Below are 17,199 nucleotides of genomic sequence, written 5' to 3' on the forward strand. Positions count from 1 at the left end.
GGCAAGTCAGCCTAGCCAAGGCCTTCTGCTTTAGTAGGAAACTTGTCTCGAGATAATTACATGGAGAGCGATAGAGCAAGACATCCAATGGACAGCCCTGGTCTCCATGCGCACACCCACAGGCATAGGAGCCCAGGCATTCATAGGTATGCACCGTATACATACACATGCATGCTTGCACACACAATTTTGAGCTATACATTTACGATTAGAGTGTTTAAGGGGCAGATGGCTCAGTGATTAAGAGCACTGACAGCTTTTCCAGAGGACCGGGGTTCAATTTCCAGCACCCACTTGGTGGCTTACAACCACCTTTAGCTCCAGGTCGAGGGGATCTGGCCCTCACTTCTGGTCTTTCTAGGCACCATGCATATACTTACATGTACTGATAAGATAAAAGTAAACCTTTCAAAAAGTTTTAAAATGTATTAGGATGTTCAGGCTGGGCATTGTTGATATAATGTTCTTTTGGAATGTATACACCTTACCCCTCTTCATTCAAATGCTTATTTCTCTCCCCCACTCTCTGGTTTCAATCCGGATGTTGCATTGTGATACGTATTCTAAGCATCACTTGTCTCAACTTTGTGTAAACATGCCAAAATAAAACAACCAGCCACAATGTAGAGCAATGGAGAGGAAGGAGTAGGAGGGAGAGGGGAGGAGCCAGAGGAGAGGAAGAGGTGGGAGGCAGAGGAGGAGAAGCGGCAGGAGAGAAGCTGGGAGAGCAGAGGCTGGAGGAGAGGTCTTGGAATGACGTGGAGAATGACCTAAGATATAACTAAAAGCAAGTAAAATGGGTGAATGGTAGGAAACTATGTGGGCTTGGAGGTTTAGGATGGAAAAACTATTGCCCAGCATTGTGGTCTAGGTTAATTAAATAAATCCCAGCCTCTGTGTGGTGATTTGGTTATACAGCTGTTTAGGATTAACTGAGGCTTTACTAAGAGATATATCAAGAGTAAATATTAACGCCTACTACAACAGGGCATAGTGTCTCCCGTTGGTGATCCCAGCACTTGGGAGATGAAAGAGGGCTGCAAGTTTGAGGCTACCCTGAGCTACATAGTGAAACCCCATCTCAAGAAGAAAATAATAATAACGATGGTGTTTATTATATACTAATTTCATCTTGATTTTGAAGGCAGTGTCCTAGTTCAGCAGGGAGGAGGAAGAGGAAATCTAAAGCTGTTCATCCAAATTCCAGTTAAACCTGGTATGACAGATCAGGGTCGACAAGACCTCAAACACCAAGATGAAGACTCAGCAAAGGACTCAGCTTATTCGGGAAGCCATTTTATACAGGTCTGATCACAAAATACATAGTGTATAAGATACCAATCTGCTAATGATTGCCTTTTTCTCCTTCTTTCTTTCTGTCTTTCTTTCCTTCTTTCTTTCTCTCCTCCTCCTCCTTTTTTGTTTGGTTTTCAAGACAGGGTTTCTCTGTGTAGCCTTGGCTATAGACAAGGCTGGCCTCAGACTCACAGAGATCTGCCTGCCGCTGCCTCCCCAGAGCTGGGATTGAAGGCATGTGCCACCACAGCCAGCCTCTTTTCTTCCTGGACAAAAAGGTTTTTATATGTTCCTGATCAAATATCCTTCAAGCTGGCTTAGGCACGGGGAAAAGGTTAGTGTTGGCATGGTAGCTGACCTGAAGGAAGTCCTCCATTATTGGTGGTCAGCAAGCCTAGATGATGGAGATACACCGTCTCCAGACACCTCCTCTCATGACAAGGGGACTCTGTGTTGTTAAGAGTGTTCTGCAACAACTGTATGGCCTGGATCAGACAAAGAGAGCCTTCTCCAGTCCTCACTAACACTTCTCTGGTCTGTGTCCACCGGCAGTGACCACAGCTTTCATTAAATCTGTGACTTATGTATTCCTGTTTCCACCCTTGCAATGACCTTATCATGGCTCCTGGAAGGTCAGCGGTGGCAGCATGTTCCAGGAGGAGAGATGAGCCTGGAGGAACCTGGAGCAGGATTCCAGCCAATAATTCGAAGGGACATGTGGAGCACATGGTGGCCTCCGGGATCTCAGTTTTCTTCAGGACAGCCAAGACTACAAGAAAAATAGTATGAAAAAAGAAAAAGAAGAAGAAGAAGAAGAAGAAGAAGAAGAAGAAGAAGAAGAAGAAGAAGAAGAAGAGGAAGAAGAAGACAAACAAACAAAAGACCTTCATCCTGGTTGATGCTACAAGGTGGTGAAGGCAAAAACACCCAGTAAGAAGTCAGAAGTCTGTAAATGTTCCAACAACTGAGAGGAAGCTGAGGTGGGGTGGGATGCTGGGAGTCATGAAGGAGTCTCAGAGAGTGGAAGCAGGGCAAGAGTAAAGAGCTCACCAGGCAGGGAAGAGCACTTGGAGACACCAGAACACCCAGTCACGCTGAAGACCTCGGGAAACAGTGAGAACTCAAGGCATCCCTGGGTTGCTGAGGCTTTCATTGCATGTAGCTGGGGGTCCTGTCAGGAGTTAGAATGCAATGGTGGAGTCAGGGGGCACTTAATGCTAGGGTAAGAAATTGGGACCTCATTCATTAGGTTGTGAAGAGCTGGGTTTTGTTTTGTTTTGTTTGGGTTTTTGAGACAGGGTTTCTCTATGTAGCCTTGGCTGCCCTGGATTCGTTTTGTAGACCAGGCTGGCCTCAAACAGCGATCTGCCTGCCTCTGCCTCCCTGAGTGCTGGGATTAAAGGCGTGTACCACCATGACAGGCTGTAAAGAGCTGGTGAACATTTTTTTTTTGTGTGTGTATGTGTGTGTGTGCTGTGTCAACGGTGGTATTTTGATGGAGTCTCAGAATGTAGTCTAGGCCCAGCCTCTGTGTTCTGAATGCTGGCACTACAGACGTATCCCAACACTTACGGTTTCTGAGTTTTTGGGATGGTCCAGTTTTTGTTGACATTCATAGTCCAGCCTCTGTACGACTTAAGTCACGACATCTCATCTGAAATTTCCACACTCCCTGTACTGCTAAAATCCTTTCCTTTTGACCCATCTCTTCCTTTAAGTATCTCTAGACACAGCTCCCTTTCCCTAGCTTGGGCGGGTGCTTTTCAAGGCTCCCACACTTGTTGGGGTTCTCCCAACCCTTTCTGAATTCTGCTAACCCTAGAGACAATATCTTGTCCATCAGTGTGTCTCCAAAACACCCAGCACGGGGCCAATCAAATGGAGGTGAAGAGGGGAAGGAGGGTTGCGATGTGGACCCCAAGATCTCTCAGGTTCCTCCCTCTTCTCAGCTGAGTCTTCTGAGAACAATGGAAAATTCAAGGTGTCACCAGAAGCGGCGTGATGTATCCTCAACAATCAGTCTCAGATATTCACAGGAAATAATATCTACAGGAGCAGAAAACAGCCTCCCATTATCACTCTCCCCGACAACAAAGTGAAGCCTGGAGCGTTTCCAGGAACGCCTGGGAACTATGTGAGGACCGGCGAGGCGGAGGGTTATTTTCCAGCACTGGAACCCTCCGCTTGAGACGTTTCACCTCGGCTACTGCTCCTCAGACACCAGGGGGAGCAACCTCACCGCATCCCAGCCTCGTTTGATTTGACACCGCCCACGGGCGTAGTCAGGAACCCTGGGAATTGTAGTCCTGGGAAATGACAAGGCGCTGTGTCTCGCGTTGCGCCTCGGGACTTGTAGTGTAACATAAGGCAGGAGCTAGGTTTAAGCTCGCACGTTAAGAGAGAGGAACTACCACTCCCAGAGGGCCACGGGCTCCTAGGCGGTGTCGGGTTTCCGTCGAGTGACCCTTGTGAGGTTGCTTTTGAGGGATCAGCGTTGAGTGGGTAAGTTTGACGAAAGCTCCAGTTCTTAACTGAGCTCTCCGAAGACTCTTTCATAGTCCAGCGTGGGGCCTTCTTTTCTCTCAGTCCCAGGATCTGCACGCTAATCTTTGCTCTTCATCGTCTCTGTTTCCTGTTCAGACAAGTCCCGTCCGAATCCATCCCGCACCTGAGCCCTCCCAGGGTCACCGCAGACTTGTCACTCGCAGGCCCCAAGATTCCCGCCGTGATTCTCACGTCCCTGAGCGCGGGCAGTTTTTTGAAATCTTTTGGGCTGCCCTCCACTCTTCGCTATCCTGGTTTCCATGCTGGTGGAGGAAGGCTTCCAAATTCTCCCGCGCACTGCTGTGAACTTGAAGTGCAGCAAAGAACTCTGCCTCACTCTCCGTGACCTTGGGCAAATCGCACAGGCTCTCTGGGCCTTTAATTCTCCCCCTACTCCTTCTCCTCTTTCCCCTCCGTCTCCTCTTTCTTCCCTTCTTCCCTCCTTCTCTTCTCCTCTTTCCTCCTCCTCCTGTCTATCACAGTGTATGGAAATACTTTGTAAACTGCAAGGCCTCCACAAGCAACAGAACAGAGGTTCTCTTTGTGCCGCGTGTTGGTGCCCTAGAACATTCTCGTCAGGGCCCACTTTTCTAGTTTTACTGCCTTGTTGCTCAATCCTGTCCCTTGAGCTCTTGATGTCTTCATCTAAGACCAGGTTATTTCTCCACTTCCTTCAGACCAAAGATCAGACAGGCCTAGAGCCCATAGTCTTCAGAGAGCGGTGTCTGAAAGGAATCCCAAGAGGGTTGCTTATCTTGGACTCTGGCCTGAAATAGCCGGTGATGAAAAGTCCACAGGGCTGGCAGAAGGACAGAGCAGCAGTGAAAGCAGCTTTCCCTTTGGGCTCCTCTGGGCCTCTTTAGTGGACTTTGGTAGGTGTGTCGAAGACAGGAAAAGCCTGGGAGAGAAGAATTCATTTTGTCAAAAGGGTCTATGCCCAGGAAAAATGGAAGCCGCCAGCATTGCTGATTAGTTGCTGACGTTTTATGAGTAATGACAGTGGCCTTAGGCTGTATCAGTTTTCATGAACTACACTTATGAAGTGTCCCTATTTTACATATAAGAAAGTTAGACTTGGGGTGGTCATATAGTTCGTTAAAATGATTATTTTTAGCTGCCCCGTGGAGTTATAGTGTCTTCATTGTGCTAGACACTTTACACATATAATCTCAAAGCTCATGAGTAGCTGTAGATGGCAGGTTTAGGGTTTAAGGTGTTTGTTGAAGGTCTTACAGCCGTGGCTCAGTGAGTAAGGGTGCTGTGTGGTCCTCCTCCCTGGGGGGCTGTTGGCCAGCAGCCCAGGAAGGCAGGAGGGCAGAAGACAAGGTGCAGAGCTTGGAAGGCTGTGAGCACCATGGGAGTACACACTCCGGGAGCCACTTCAGGGAGCTAGTTCACCTTTAATTCCAGAGAGCAAAGGCTATATACCCCTTGGGGAGTGAGTAGGGGCTCCAAGGATAGGTGTACATAATTGGTTAAAACTGAGCACTTTAAGGATGCTTGCTTTGCATTGAACGGCATGCTTCTATCATAGGAATGGGAACACAGTACCTAATTATCCTAAAGGCTCAGGGAGGGGAGAGTTGGAAGGGAGCTTTGTCAAAGGCCATATATCAAGTGTGGTTACGGGGGGAGGGGGGTCTATGTCTAGAGACACTCTGCAGATGAAGTCAGGCAGAGTGCAGGAGGCCCTGCTGGGGAGAGGGAGTCCTGTTATCCCGACTGGGGAGACTGCAGCCTCAAACAGCAGGGTCCTTCCAACGGTGCTGTCATGACTGATGACCTGAGCTCTGTTCCAGGAACCCACAGAGTGGAAGGAGAGAGATAATTCCTGCGGGTTGTTGTCTGACCTCTACAGGTGGTGTCATGGCACCCCTCAAATAAATAAATAAATAAACAATAATAAATATGTTTAAGTATATGACAGCTTTTATTTATCCATTTATCCATGCTCTATTTATTTATTTATTTAGAGATCTTATAGCCAGCTGGTAAGTAGCAGAAATAGAATTCAAAGTCACCAAAACTTTTCTTTTCCTTCTATCGTATAGAGCCTTGTTTCCTGATAAACATGACAATTTTAAAAAATAATTGAGCTGGGGAGCTGGAGAGATGGCTCAGCAGTTAAGAACACTGGCTTTTCTTCCAGAGGACCGGGGTTCAATTTCCAGGAGATGAACAAAGATAGGGGCCTGCTAGGCTGCGCAGAGAGACCCTATCTCATGATAAGCAAGGAGAAGAATTGAAAGTTTTAAAAATCAAAACCAAAAGAAGACACAGTGAGGTCTTGCTGCCTGTGGAAAGCTTTGACATATACTTTGTCATGCAGATATAAAGAGGGTCTTTACCCCCTAGAGTTCCCATGAAAAGGAAAGGCATAAGTGTGCAAAAGTTAAATGGCACTCATTGGAGAAAGTAACTTTTAAAAACATTAATTTAGTCTTCGTGTGGCTGGGTACCTGCGTGCTGTGGTAAATGTGAGGAGGTCAGGGGACAGCGTAGGGGGGCGGGGACAGAATTCCTCTCCTTTCACAGTGTAGTTTCTGGGAATTGAACACAGGACATCAGGCTTAGAGGCAAGCTCCTTTGCCTCCTGAGCCATCTGGTCAGCATTAATCCATGTGTTTCCGGGTAGCCAGGGCCATTCTCCCAGTGAGAGGATAGTGACCATCACAGGGTACACTCAGTGTTTGGTGCAGGTGTGTTTGAATGAAAGAAGAGACCCTCCTTCAGAGATTCTCAAATCCCGCTGGTCAGAAACACCCTGGAGTTGGGAGTGTAGCTCAGTTGTAAAAAGCAACCATTGTTGGTTTTTTTTTTTTGTTTTGTTTTGTTTTTGTTTTTGTATTGTTTTGTTTTTTCTGCAAATGGAAGAAATACACTGTTAGAGATCGTGGGGCAATTGGGTTGTAGGTTCAGGAACCTCTGACATAGACCTCACATGGACCACTGTGAGAAGCTGGTGGCTGAGGCCGCTGCCCTAGGCCTAAGCCTGAGGCAGCCTGTGCTGGGAGTCCAGGTAAGGGAGGAGGCTGTGCTCAGCGCTGAGAGTCTGGAAGATGGGGGGTTGGGAACTTGTCCCAGGGAACTAGGAGGCCTCACTGGGCCTGGATGATAGAGAGGCTCTGGACAGGGACTGTCATGAACTGTGGAGCCAAGGTACACAATGGAACCCCCCTGACCGACCACCGTGGAAAATCCTGTGGTGTTTATGAGAAGTAAGGCTGGGTGTCTTTGTTGTAATTTACAAGTGAGACTGACTTTTATTCCCCACTCTCATCCTTCATGGGCATCAGTCAGCGTGAGCCAGGGGAACTCAAGCTGTTTTCAGCCTCAGTCTGGCCAGTTGTGTTCTTTAGGTTTTTATTTCCAAGCAGAATTTAACAGATACACCCTCTTACAAGCTTGCCAGGATCACCAGGGTTCTGTACCTCCATGACTCTGAAATGTGCTTTCCTGAGGGGGGAAAAAAATTCACTTTCCACAAAAATCCTAGTCACAGAACTCTCAACATTTGCCTCCCTTTTGCCTCCCCTTCTTTCCTTTGGTTCACAAATCTACACAGTTGCCATACCATACTCCTTTGTTTCTGAATCACCGAACACATGTAGATACTGGCTCAAGTCAGGTACTATGCGTTGTGCTTTAATTGCATGGTTTCATTTATCTCCATAGCAACCACAAGACTGATACAAATTCCTTTATGCAGACGGAAAATCATGCTTAGAGATCAGGTTAACTTGTCCAAGCTAGGTGGCAAAAGAGCTGGGTCTCAGGCTTGGGTCTCTCATGGGGAGAAAGCTTAGTTGCTAGGGTGCTTGTCTCACAGATAGGAGGAATTAAGTTCAGATCCTTAGAGCTCACATTAAGGAAAAAAAAGGCTGGGTGTGGTGGTACATGACATTAATCTGGAGACAGAGGCAGGTGGATCTGTGAATTCAGGATTAGCCTGGTGTACATAGCAAGTTCCAGGATAGCCTGGGCTACATAGAGACACCCTGTCCCCCCCACCAAAAAAAAAAAAAAAAAAGCCAGAGGGCAGTGAGATGGCTCGGTGGATAGAAACAAACACTTGCTGCAAAACTTGACTGAGTGAGTTTGGTCTCTGGTCTCCCTCAGGTTGCCCTCTGACACCCACAACACTGTGGCACCCACGCATTTCCACACACTAAATAAATAAATGTAATTTTTAAGAAAGCCTGACTTGGTGGTATGCTGTCATCTCAATGATGGAATGATGGGGAGATGAGAGGCAGGCAGGTAGACCCCTGGAAGTCTCTGCGGGAGACCCCGTCTCAAACAAAAGGGTGGAAAGCATGTGAGAACGGACACGAGGCTGGCCTGCACATGCGCGTGGATGCTCATACCCACCCCCACAAGAGCGTGGGAATTTGCACGCACATGGCCCCGTTCTCCCTTTCTCCCTTTGCTGCGGGCACTAGCTGCCCCTGTGTGTCACACGCCCTTTCCCCGACACTTACTTTTCTTTCCTGTCTAACCCTGCTCTCTGCTCCCACGCTCTGGGGATGCTCCCTCTCTCTCTCAGAACTCCAGTGGCGTTTTATCTCTCTTTTATGACAGGATCTGCAGCTGCTTCGCTGTCTTGGGATCCACACGTGTCCTAGAGCTGCAGTTTTAGTTCTCCAGTGTGTGCCCCTGGACCCCAAGGGGGAACCGGCCGAGGCTCCTCCCCCTTCCCTCCGCCGGCCACGGAGCGGAGCTCCTCCTCTCCTGCCCCTCCCCCTTTTTGTAATAGCGGCGTCTTAAAAATTTGTACTGCCAAAGCAAAAGGGGGAAAAAATGAATAGTAGAAAGAAAATTATTACCTCCAGCATTAAGTGGAGTGGCTCTTTGGGCTGGGGCTCGTGGGGATTTTCTTCTGGACCAGGTGATGGGGCGATTGTGTGTGTGTGTGTTTAGTAACAGCTGAGCTGTGACCTTGAGCAGCTCATTGACTTCTTCAGTGGTGCACGTGTGTGCACCAAGGCCGGAAGAAGGGTGATGGCAGGGAGCTCTGGCAGCAGCCGTCTCCTAAGCTCACTTTTTGCCCAGGCATGCTCTGGCTTGCACACCGATCCCCCCAGAGGAGGACTCAGAATAACATCAAAACAAAACATGTGCGCCCAGGACCCTACCCAGTGAGAGTGGTTTGGGCCGTAAGGAATAGGATTCTAGATCTTGTTGCTTTAAGCAGGGTGGGTTATGGGTTAGATTCCCATAGCCCGGGTAACTCTCTGCCTTGGTTTGCTTGTCTGTAAAATTGGTCCTGATACTTACCTTCGCAGAGAGCTGTTGAGAGGTTTAGGTGAGGCAGTGTCTATAAGGGTCTTAGTACAGTGCTAGCAGAGGAATCGCTGGACCGCAGTGAACATCATTAGCCAGGAAAGGGTGAGGTCTGGGCTGTGATTGCTACGGCAGGTACTGCTGGATGGACGAATGATCGGTGCAGTTGTCTGTATGTGTTAATCCAGAGACAGGGTCTCATGCATCCCACGTTCCCTTGAACTCCTAATCCTCAGGACACCAGCTCCCCAGTGCTGGGGTTACAGCTGTTGCTGTGGTGTTTATTGCCACAGCTGTTTTATGCAGTGCTGGGAATCGAACCCATGGCTTCTTGACTGCTAGGCAAACACTTATCAGCTGAACCACATCCTTGAGGTTTGTAGGTTTTGAGGAATCTAAGGAGTAGCTTGTCACCACCATCTCCTCACCCCAACAGAAGAAAATGAAGCATACAGTCCCTAGGACTGGGAATGGAATGCAAGGCCCTGGCTTCCCTCCCACCACCGCAAAAGCAAATGTAAATGTTGGCAAAGTAGCAAGGGTAAATGATGTAGATGATTTGGTGAGTAGCTGGCAGGAAGGTCGGGGTGATAAGGATGCCAGGAAGTGTACAGCATTGGCACATGAAAAGCAACAGTCCAGCAAGAGGCTGTTGTGTGCTCTGCCTTCAGCCAGCAAGTTCAGGAGCGCCCAGGCTTTGGTCCAGCTGGTGATAAGATGGGAGCCGGCCAGTCCATGTGCTTTCCACCCATCTCGGGACCCCACCACGTGGGCTGCACAGATGTGATGGAGGGCCAGAGTCTTGAGGTAAGTGTCCCAAGCTCTGCCACTGTGCTGTGCCACAGCTGCTGCCTGTATGGGGACTCTGCCACCACAGGTCTGAGTGTGTAATTCTTGGGTGCTAAGTTGCAGCTGGGCTAGGTTCAGTCATCAGCCCTTAGGCCTGTCTTCCTCCCTTTTTAAATTCCTCTTTCAAACTCCTAGAACCTTCCCAATTGATGAGAGACTGAGTTCTTCCTACAGCGAGGAGGAGAGGTTGCCTCTGGCTTCAGAGGCAGCTCATAGACCCTTTCTCCTGTCTTGAGCACAAGCATCTGATCCATGAAAGGTTTTCCATCCCATCCTGATGTAGGCGAATGTGAGGAAGCAGGGTGGGCCAAGCACTGACTTCCTGACTCCACGCCTTGGTTGGGAAAGCAGTGTCTTTGTCTCCATATGTTTTCTACCTTTTCCTGACCCTCCTGCCAGTCTCTAGGCTTTTCTTTTTCTCTGTTTCCTTCTCTTCTTCCTTTTCAACATTCTGAGTTTTCTCATGTAGCTCAGGCTGGCCTCCAACTGGAAATGTAACCCAGGATGACCATAGGCCCTGATTCTCCCATCTCCAGGACTCCAGGCATGTACCACCATGGCCCAGCAAGTTCTTAGGATTTTGTTCCTGTGAGAGACACCCACTGCCTGGTAACCGCTCTCGTACTCCTGAGAGGCAGTCTGAAGGAATGGCCTAGCTGGCCCACTGCTGCCAACCTGCTCAACCTCAGAGCAGCCCTCTAGTTCCCCTGTTCCACCAAGCCTGGGCCCACATGAGGTGCCCTTCCAGGGTGTAACTTGACAATCGGGAGAACAGAAGCCTTCTGATGTGCCAGCAACAACATTGCCTCTGGATCTGAGTGTTCTGGCATCCAGCCTGGCAGGTGCCCAGACTCCTGCTGATCCGCAATGCCTGGCCTTCTTGTCCCAGCATCTGTTCTCTTCTTTTCTCCAGGGGAGCCTCTTCCGACTCTTCTACCCCTGCCAAGCATCAGAGGAGAAGTGCGAGCAGCCCCTCTGGATTCCCCGCTATGAGTACTGCATGGGCCTGGCTGACTACCTACAGTATAACAAGCGCTGGGTGGGCTTGCTGTTCAACCTGGGAATCGGTAAGGCTGGCCTGTCCCTCTGGGTATCGATAAGGCTGGCCTGGACCTGGGTGCTTTCCCGGTTGCCTGGTTGTGTCCCCAGGAGAAAACCAGGCAGACACCATATTTTTTTTAAACTTGCACAGTCCAGTCCATGGTATGGAGAGATGGGAGAGAATTGAATGTGTGAGAATCTGGGTCATGGATTCAAATCCAGACTTTGTCATTTACCGGCAGTGGGACTTGGGCAAGTCACTTGCCTGCCAGCTGTTGTAGAGGTGAGGTTCCAGGTGTATGTAGAAAGAACTAGAACCTCTTGTGCAGTGTTTGGGCATCAGATGGGGACGTGGTGCTGACTCCTAAATCCACCATTCGTTCTTATCCACTCCGTAGATCACCCATTTTTTATTCAGTACTGGGGATCAAACCCAGGGCCTTATACAAGGTAGACCAGTGCTTTGCCACTTACCACTGAACCACACCCCACCAGCCATACGCTCTGCCACCACCCCAGCAGCTAGATTGGACATTCTTGGCTCCCAGTGAACATCGATTCTCCTGCAGCATGCCCTCTAGTCTTGTTCTCTCTACCTCCTCTTAAGGCCCCACCCCAGGTGTTCCCCATGGCCTTGCAGTTTCACAGATCTGCCCCAGATGCCTCTTTAGGTCTTTTCCCTGGTGGTTCTGGAGCTGGGGGGGGGGTGCCACAAATGCCCATCCCTGCCGGTACACAGGCTGCCCATGGGATTACAGTTAAGGGCAGCCAGAGATTCTACAGCCCGTGTCTCTGCCAGGATCTTGTCGCTTGCCTGTTAGCTGGAATGGCCCCTTTAAGACAAAGGACTCTGGATACCCTTTGATCATCTTGTCCCATGGCCTAGGAGGCTTCAGGTAAGAGCTTGTCCCTGGCCCTTGCCATGTCCCTCGAATTGTGGCTGTGTTACAGACATTTCGTCTGCCTGCCATCTTACTCCCCTTTGCCCCTTGGCAGAGCATTGGGCCCTGCTTCTAGAACAGGGCTTCGTAAGGTTTTCCACTTGTAACTTGCTTTTGCCTGACATTTTACATGACCACCCACTATTGAAGTGTATAAAATATACAGGTCAAACATTCATTGGTAAGAAATCATAAAAGAGTTGGATTTTAAAACTGATTTGGAGTGGGGCCTGGTGGCACACACCTTTAATCCCAGCACTCAGGGAAGCAGAGGCAGGCCAGCCTGGTCTATACTGGACAGCCAAGCCTATACAGAGAAACCCTGTCTGGGAGGAAAAAGAAACACACACACACACACAAAACAACAACAACAAAAAAAAAAAACACAATGATTTGGTATTCATGTCATTTTACCACTCATTAAAAGCAAAAGCAAATTTGCATACTAATGAGATAGGTGTGCTCATTTATTTTTGTACAAAGGATGGACCCTAAGCTGAACTTGTGATGCCATAAGGTCTAGAGGATCTTCAGCATTTTTCACAATTGATTGATTTTCAGTTTTATGATCATCGATGCTGAGTATTCTGCTTCACATATATTCATAGTACAAAATGGCAGAAGTATGTTTAGGGCCATTTCAGAAATTGAAAATTCAGTTCTGTCTTGATCTCAAGCCAAGATCTACTTAACACTTTTTTTTTTTTAAACTCAAGTTAGCAACTCAGACACCAGTCCTTTTTTTTTTTTTTTCTTAAGCTTTATTTTTATTCTTTTTAATTGTGAGTGTGGGTCGTGTATCCGAGTGCGGGCATGCGCAGTAAGAGTAGGTGCCCACAGAGGCCAAAGGGGTCAGATCTGGAGCTATAAGGCAGCGGATATGGGTGCTGAGAATCAAACTCTGGTGTTCTGTAAGAGCAGCCTGTGCTCTTAACCACGAGCCATCATTAACCGGATACACAGGAACGGTGGTGGGAAAATGTGAAAAGTCTTTGTTTTCTGCGAGGAAGCCATCATACTTTCATAAGCACAGAGATCTTTGTACAATAAAAACACTGCAGTTTGTAATAGTATGTAATAGTATCAAATCCACGTCCAGGTGTCCCAGGTAGTCTTTCTGACACAGTGGGGCAGGATGGCGTGTACAGTCCACAGCACGCGTGTGTGCAGAACCCAGGGCTGCAGAGACATTTCCAGAAAAGCCTGTGTAAGGCACGGTCAGAAATCAAAGACTCCGTCATGCCTTTGATTTTCAGTTAATCTCTGGTTATCTGGGGATGTGCCAGCCTGCACAGCCTAACCTCCCGTGGCCCTTGTGTCTGAGTGGGACAATTGTAACTCTCCGGGAGGCCGGATTTCACCATCTGCCAGCTGAGGCTGTGGCTTCCTCGTGCGGCTTGTGAGGTTTCAGTTGGATGGGGTGCCTACTAGGTGCACAGCCATCTGATAATCTCTTTCACCAGATGTTGTGCAACTGGCTTCCCCTTCATAATTCAGTGTCCAGTCGGGATCGCTCCCATGGCTTTTTCCGTCTACACCACAGGGTTGTTACACAGCTTACAGTTGTAGCCTGCCTGTTCTCACTTAAGTTTGCCAGTGAGCTCTCGGTCTGTTCGTCCATGAACATACATGTCTGGTGTCCATCCCAGAGTGCCACACTCTCAGAAGCTGCCAACCCTCCGACTTTTGTCCACACCGTAGCCTAGTAGATCTGTTTTAAAGCTGGCAGAGTGGTGGCTCACGTCGGTCATTCTTGGAGGGCAGAAACTGGAGGGTCCTGAGGTCAGGCCAGTGTGTGTTGTGTGGTGATACCCTGTCTCAAAACAAAATGGGAAAACAAGCACAAATCCCCTCTTGCTAGTCCAGTGCCTTGAAGAGGGCCTGGTAGGTTGTGGTCTCAGTAAATATTTGTGGAGTACATGAATGTTCTTCTAATGAAACCATGAGTGTTCTTCTAAATGAAATTTCTTTCCTTCCTTCCTCCCTCCCTCCCTCCCTCCCTCCCTCCTTCCATCTCTCCCTCTCTCCCTCCCTCCCTCCCTCCCTTCCTCCATCTCTCCCTCTCTCCCTCATTTCTAGAAGGTGTCAGATCCTCTGGGTCTGGCATTAAAAATGGTTGTGAGTCACCATGTGGTTGCTGGGAACCACAAACTTGAGTCATCTGGAAGAACAGACAGTGCTCTTAATCACTGAGCCATCTCTCCAGCCCCCTAAATGAAACATCTTAATAGCTTTTAAAAGCTTGACCTTTCCTCCCAGCAGAGGCAGAGTCAGGAGGATCTCTGTGAGTTCGAGGCCAGCCTGATCTACAGAACGAGTTCTATAACAGCCAAGTCTACCCAGGGAAACTGTCTCAAAAAAAAAAAAAAACCCTTAATTTCGTTTTAAACTTTCAATTATTGAAATTAGAGGTATGCACTGACCCCTCTATAAGGCTGAGTTTTCAAGTACTATTTGTACTTCTCAATACTTAATATAATTAGAGCATATTTATAAATGATTTGTGTTTTTTTTTTTTAACAAAATCCCAAATATTAGATTTTACCAACAAAGACTCAGAAGCCAGATGCTGGGATACTAGCTCAGAGAGGCAGAGAAAGCACCCTGCTGACCTTCCTCCTCAGCAGACATCCCAGAAGGAGAAAGCACTTCCAGCTCATCTCATGTCTCAGAAAGAAAAAGCCAAAAGTCCATTCTTTCTTCTCCACAGTGTCTTAAATACCCTTCTCTCAGTGTCCCTCCTTTAATCTCTGTCAGCTGGTTTATTGATCCGCCTCTTGACCTTGGGTTATGTTTATTTAATCCTATTTACAGAAAGCCCTTGGATTAAAGGTGTGTGCTAGGGCTGAGCCATACCACAAGTTCTTGTTTACAGTAAACAGAAAGTTCTTGGATTAAAGGTGTGTGTTAGGGCTGAGCCACACCAATCAAGAAACATGTTTTTACAGTTCACAGTCTCAGAGGTTCACAATGGGATCAAACAGCCTGCAAGTGAATTGTTCTACTTTTGTGTGTGTGTGTGTGTGTGTGTGTACATGAGCACAGGTACCTGAGGAAGACTGAAGAGCCTCAGATCCCCTGGAGCTGGAGTTACAGGTGGTTGGTTGTGAGCCTCCTGATGTGAGTGCCAGGAATTAAATTTGGGTACATTGCAAGCACAGTCCCTCTTGGCTGCTGAGGCACCCCTACAGTATGTTTATTTCTTGTATAACTATATTCCAATGTCTGTCTTCCTTGCTAGACTGTAACCTCTGTGAAGACAGACACCTCCCGTTTTTTGCACCCCAGTGCCTGGAACAGTGTCTGGAAGTCATTGTTTCCCACTAAATGCTCATTCCCAAAGGAGCACAGGGCTGTTTTGCTGGATTCTCACTCATTCAGCCAACCTCCATAAGCACCAATCTCTGTCACCCTCCTGGCACAAAAGGAAAGTGGGAAATCTGGACATACACACACCCAGAAGCCCCTCACCTTAGAGGAGCTGGCATAGACAAACACAGCTAGGGTGTGGCCGGAAGTAGAGAGTAGGTGGAGGAAAAGGCTGGGGAGGCGAGCATGTGGTTTCAGATGGCTCCATTTGTAGTGGACTGAAAGCCTGCTTTGAATAGAAGAGTTCCTGCCTTCAGAGCCTGTGTGTGTGGGTGCGTGTATATGTGTGCGTGTGTGTGCTATGTGCTAGCCTAGCAGAAAGAACTAAGGAGACACTCCCTCGCCACCCACTGCTGGACAGAGCAGTGACCAGGTGACTGGGTGGCTCTTTTGAGGAAGCTCCGTTGGGTGCCTTTCCTCAGTAGACCAGAGTGAGCCCGTGCAGACATCCCTCCTTAACCGAGAGTGAAATTCCAAGAGAAGGGAAAGAACGGGACCAGAGGACAGTTTTGTCTGTAGCTTCTTTGGTTAATTTCACCTTGAAGTCCTTCCCTTGTTGCAGGGAGGAGCGTATAGATACCGCCCAACTGGCTCCCAGAATGCCCCTGTTCCCTGAACAGCCCTCTGCAGTAGGCAGACAGGAGCCACTGGGCCCTGAGTAGCAAGCAGCAACTGCCTCCATCACACAGCGCACGCCAGGAAGGGCTCCAACGCCGACCCCTGCTCACCGCCTCTTTGGAGACATGGAAGGACACTGAGAGGAAACTTCAGAAACTGACTTTCCTGTCTGAGTTAGAAAAGTATCTTTAACAGAAAACACCAAGTTAACTAAAACATTCCTTCCTTCCCTGGGGTCCTGGTGCATGCCTGTACTCTCAGTACCTGAGAAGTGGAGACAGGGCAAGCATGACTGTAAATATGGCGTGGACTATAGACGAAGAAAACAGCACTAACCAGCCAACAAAACTTCTTTATCTCTCTCTCAGTTAAAGCAAGCTAGAAGGGCTGGGCACAGTGACACCTGCCTGTAACCCTAGCACTTAGAGAATAGAAGCAGGAAGATCAAGCGTTCATCTCCTGCTGAATAGTGAGTTCGAGGCCAGCCTGGGCACATAAAACTCTGCATCAAAACACTGAAAAAACCAAGGTGACAGGGGGCCGGAGGTAGACTGTTAGGGTGGCTGTTACAGTTACATGACTGTAACAGAAAACCGGACTTTGATAATCTTGCTCTGTTGTCTGTGGCTTCCATTCTAACGTTACCTCCTGACCCAGGGTAGCTGCTTTTATTCCAGCCATTATGTCTGCATCCCAGGCAGTAGAAAGGGGGAACTCTGCTTTTTTAAGGAAAATCTCCTGGCTAGTTCTATGTAACACAGCTGTGGGCATCTCCTTTGTTAGAGCCATTTTGGTCTATTCTAGGCTGTCAGCTCCATGTCAACACCGCAGCATGCTTCAGGTGTAACATATGAACCAGACTCCAAAGGCTGCACAGGAGTCAAAGAATATAGTAATATTTCATTAATTAAAAATTTAATTATATTTTAAATCACAGTGGGTTACGTAGGTTACAATAGTTAAATAAGGTAAAATAGGTATAATAGGTCATTATAGCTTAAATAAAACATATTAGTAACATTAATATGATTTTCTTACTTTAAAAAACAATTTTAGTTTTGTGTGTCTGCATGTGTGTGTATGCACATTTGTGCAAGTGCCCACTGAGGCCAGAAGAGGGCATCAGCTCCCTTGGAACTGGAGCTACAGGCAGTTGGAGCAGCAAGTGCTCTTAAGAGCTGAGCCACCTCTTCCCCTCTATGTTTCTTGTTACTTGTTGTTTTGAGACAAGATCTTGATGCATAGACAAGGCTATAGC

General features: G+C 48.0%; 1 protein-coding gene across 1 annotated transcript in view; it reads left to right on the plus strand.

The window, feature by feature from the left end:
- Positions 1-3,704: 3,704 nt before the first annotated feature.
- Pafah2 (platelet activating factor acetylhydrolase 2) overlaps positions 3,705-17,199 on the plus strand; it is a 31,298-nt gene continuing 17,803 nt past the window's right edge. Inside the window, exons 1-4 of the mRNA XM_055610989.1 lie at positions 3,705-3,798; positions 9,795-9,930; positions 10,886-11,039; positions 11,813-11,909. Of these exons, the coding sequence (XP_055466964.1) occupies positions 9,841-9,930; positions 10,886-11,039; positions 11,813-11,909 (341 nt within the window). The 5' untranslated portion in view covers positions 3,705-3,798; positions 9,795-9,840. The remainder of the gene's footprint in view (positions 3,799-9,794; positions 9,931-10,885; positions 11,040-11,812; positions 11,910-17,199) is intronic.

Source organism: Psammomys obesus, unplaced genomic scaffold (assembly GCF_907164565.1).
Source record: "Psammomys obesus unplaced genomic scaffold, mPsaObe1.curated_primary_1811, whole genome shotgun sequence".
NCBI lineage: Eukaryota > Metazoa > Chordata > Mammalia > Rodentia > Muridae > Psammomys > Psammomys obesus.